This window comes from Octopus bimaculoides, chromosome 24 (genome assembly GCF_001194135.2).
Source record: "Octopus bimaculoides isolate UCB-OBI-ISO-001 chromosome 24, ASM119413v2, whole genome shotgun sequence".
Lineage (NCBI taxonomy): Eukaryota > Metazoa > Mollusca > Cephalopoda > Octopoda > Octopodidae > Octopus > Octopus bimaculoides.
The window spans coordinates 10,568,103-10,570,247 of record NC_069004.1 but is presented as its reverse complement, the minus strand read 5'-3'; the positions used below and the strand labels follow the sequence as shown (position 1 = coordinate 10,570,247).

General features: G+C 42.2%; 1 protein-coding gene across 1 annotated transcript in view; it reads right to left on the bottom strand.

Moving 5' to 3' along the window:
• LOC106877856 (G-patch domain and KOW motifs-containing protein) overlaps nucleotides 1-2,145 on the bottom strand; it is a 17,236-nt gene that overhangs the window by 9,462 nt on the left and 5,629 nt on the right. The window contains exons 5-6 of the mRNA XM_014926890.2: nucleotides 703-895; nucleotides 6-138 (exon numbers count right to left, since the gene is read on the bottom strand). Coding sequence (XP_014782376.1) covers nucleotides 6-138; nucleotides 703-895 — 326 coding nt within the window. The remainder of the gene's footprint in view (nucleotides 1-5; nucleotides 139-702; nucleotides 896-2,145) is intronic.

The window sequence follows — 2,145 nt, the reverse complement described above, 5'->3', positions numbered from 1 at the left end:
CTCACTCAGGTATTTGTGGTATTTGTCGTACTCCTTCTTGTGTACCAGCCGTATGGTGTACTGGCTGACTGTGATGGTGTTGCTGTTGATGGATAGTTTTACCAGTACTCGTGCATTGTCTTCATCAACTCCTACAACCTGAGAGAGACAGAAAAAAAGAGAAAATAAATATCTCCCTATCTCAGTGTTGTTATATTCTCTCTCTCTCTCTCTCTCTCTGTCTTTCTTCAATGAAACACACATCTTCATAAAGATGCATGCATCATCATCATCATCATTTAACATCTGTTTTCCATGCTGGTATAGGTTGGACAGTTTGACAGGAGCTTGACATGTCTTTTCAAGCGCAGCAAACCACCAGGCGTCTCAGTCCCCTGTTATTCCCTCATTAAAAATAAAATCTGGAAAAGATGTGGCCAATCTCCTTACAATTTCATAAAGACCTAAACAAGCACCTTTGTAGAAATGGCCAGCTAGAAATAGCAGCCAAATCTACTTTAAATTCTACTCTATCATCTTAAAAAAAAAGGGAAGTAGTGCTCATTAGATAATGTAGTCCTGGATCCCCTAAAATGACAGGATTGTTATGGATGGAATCTATTTTTTTTTATCATAACTGAGTATCAATAGATTTGATCTGGGATCAAACTAGAACAGCAAAAAATAAAACCAGTAAAATATAAAGATGGTCAATGAACTTACAGTTCCATAAAGACCTTTTGAAGACCCTTTCTCAACCACACAGTGTGAACCCGTCTTTAAGACCAAGGGGCTGTCATCACTGTCTTTCTTTTGATGGCTGCCTTTATTGAGGTTTAGTTGTTTCACGGCACTCTTGTCAGCACCGAGACCCATTCCTTTTGGACGAATAACAACATCTGTAGGGTTCACCAACCTGAAAAATAACAAAACTGGATGATTAACCCTTCAGCATTTAAACCATCAGGTCATATCTGGCCCAAATATTCTACCTGCGTTATGTTCAAACTGGCCAGTCACACACACCCTACAAAAGACTAATATTGGTGAAAAACATAATACCCAACACTAGGGTAGGTCTGTGACTCATCAGTCCAGTCATTAGGCTGTGGCCTTCTATTTTTTCATGGAGGTCAACCATCCATCACTGGTTTGCCTGACCTGTCTAGACTTCACCATATTTCTCATGTAAAAAGCATCCAGTCCACACTGTGAAATGGTTGGCATTTGGAAGGGCATCCAGCTGTAAAAAAACATGCCAAAACTGACCTCACCTGTGCTGGTGCCACATAAAAAGCACTCAGTCTACTCTACACAGACACACAAATATATACATATGTATATGTATGGCAGGCTTCTTTCAGTTTCCGTCTACCAAATCCACTCACAAGGCTTTGGTCAGTCCGAGGCTTTAGTAGAAGACACTTGCCCAAGGTGCAATGCAGTGGGACTGAACACATATATATGTATGTATGTATATGTGTGTGTGTGTGTGCATGTGTGTATATGTGTGCGTGCGTGTGTGTGTGTGATGGCATTTCTCAGTTTCCATCTATCAAATCTGCTCACAAGGCTTTGGTCAGCCTGACGCTATAGTAGAAGACACTTGCCCAAGGGATTGAACCCGGAACCATGTGGTTGGGAAGCAAGCTTCTTACCACACAACCATACCTGCACCTATATATGTATATCCTTAATTGCTGTATATCAACAAAGGATGTAAATGCCATTGAAACTGACCCCTTCAAACAAAGACCCTCAGAGATATCTGCACCAACTGAGTTAGTCCCTCATCCCCCACTCACAGTCAGAAATGCCAGGAAGCAGTGATGCCCCAGTGAAAAACCTGAACTATATATATTGTGTTGTTGGCACTCCGTTGCTTACGACGTCGAGGGTTCCAGTTGATCCGTTCAACGGAACAGCCTGCTCGTGAAATTAACGTGCAAGTAGCTGAACACTCCACAGACGCGTGTACCCTTAATGTAGTTCTCGGGGATATTCAGCATGACACAGTGTGACAAGGCTGGCCCTTTGAATTACAGGCACAACAGAAACAGAAAAAAAGAGTGAGAGAAAGTTGTGGTGAAAGAGTAAAGCAGGGTTCGCCACCATCCCCTGCCGGAGCCTCGTGGAGCTTTAGGTGTTTTCGCTCAATAAACACTC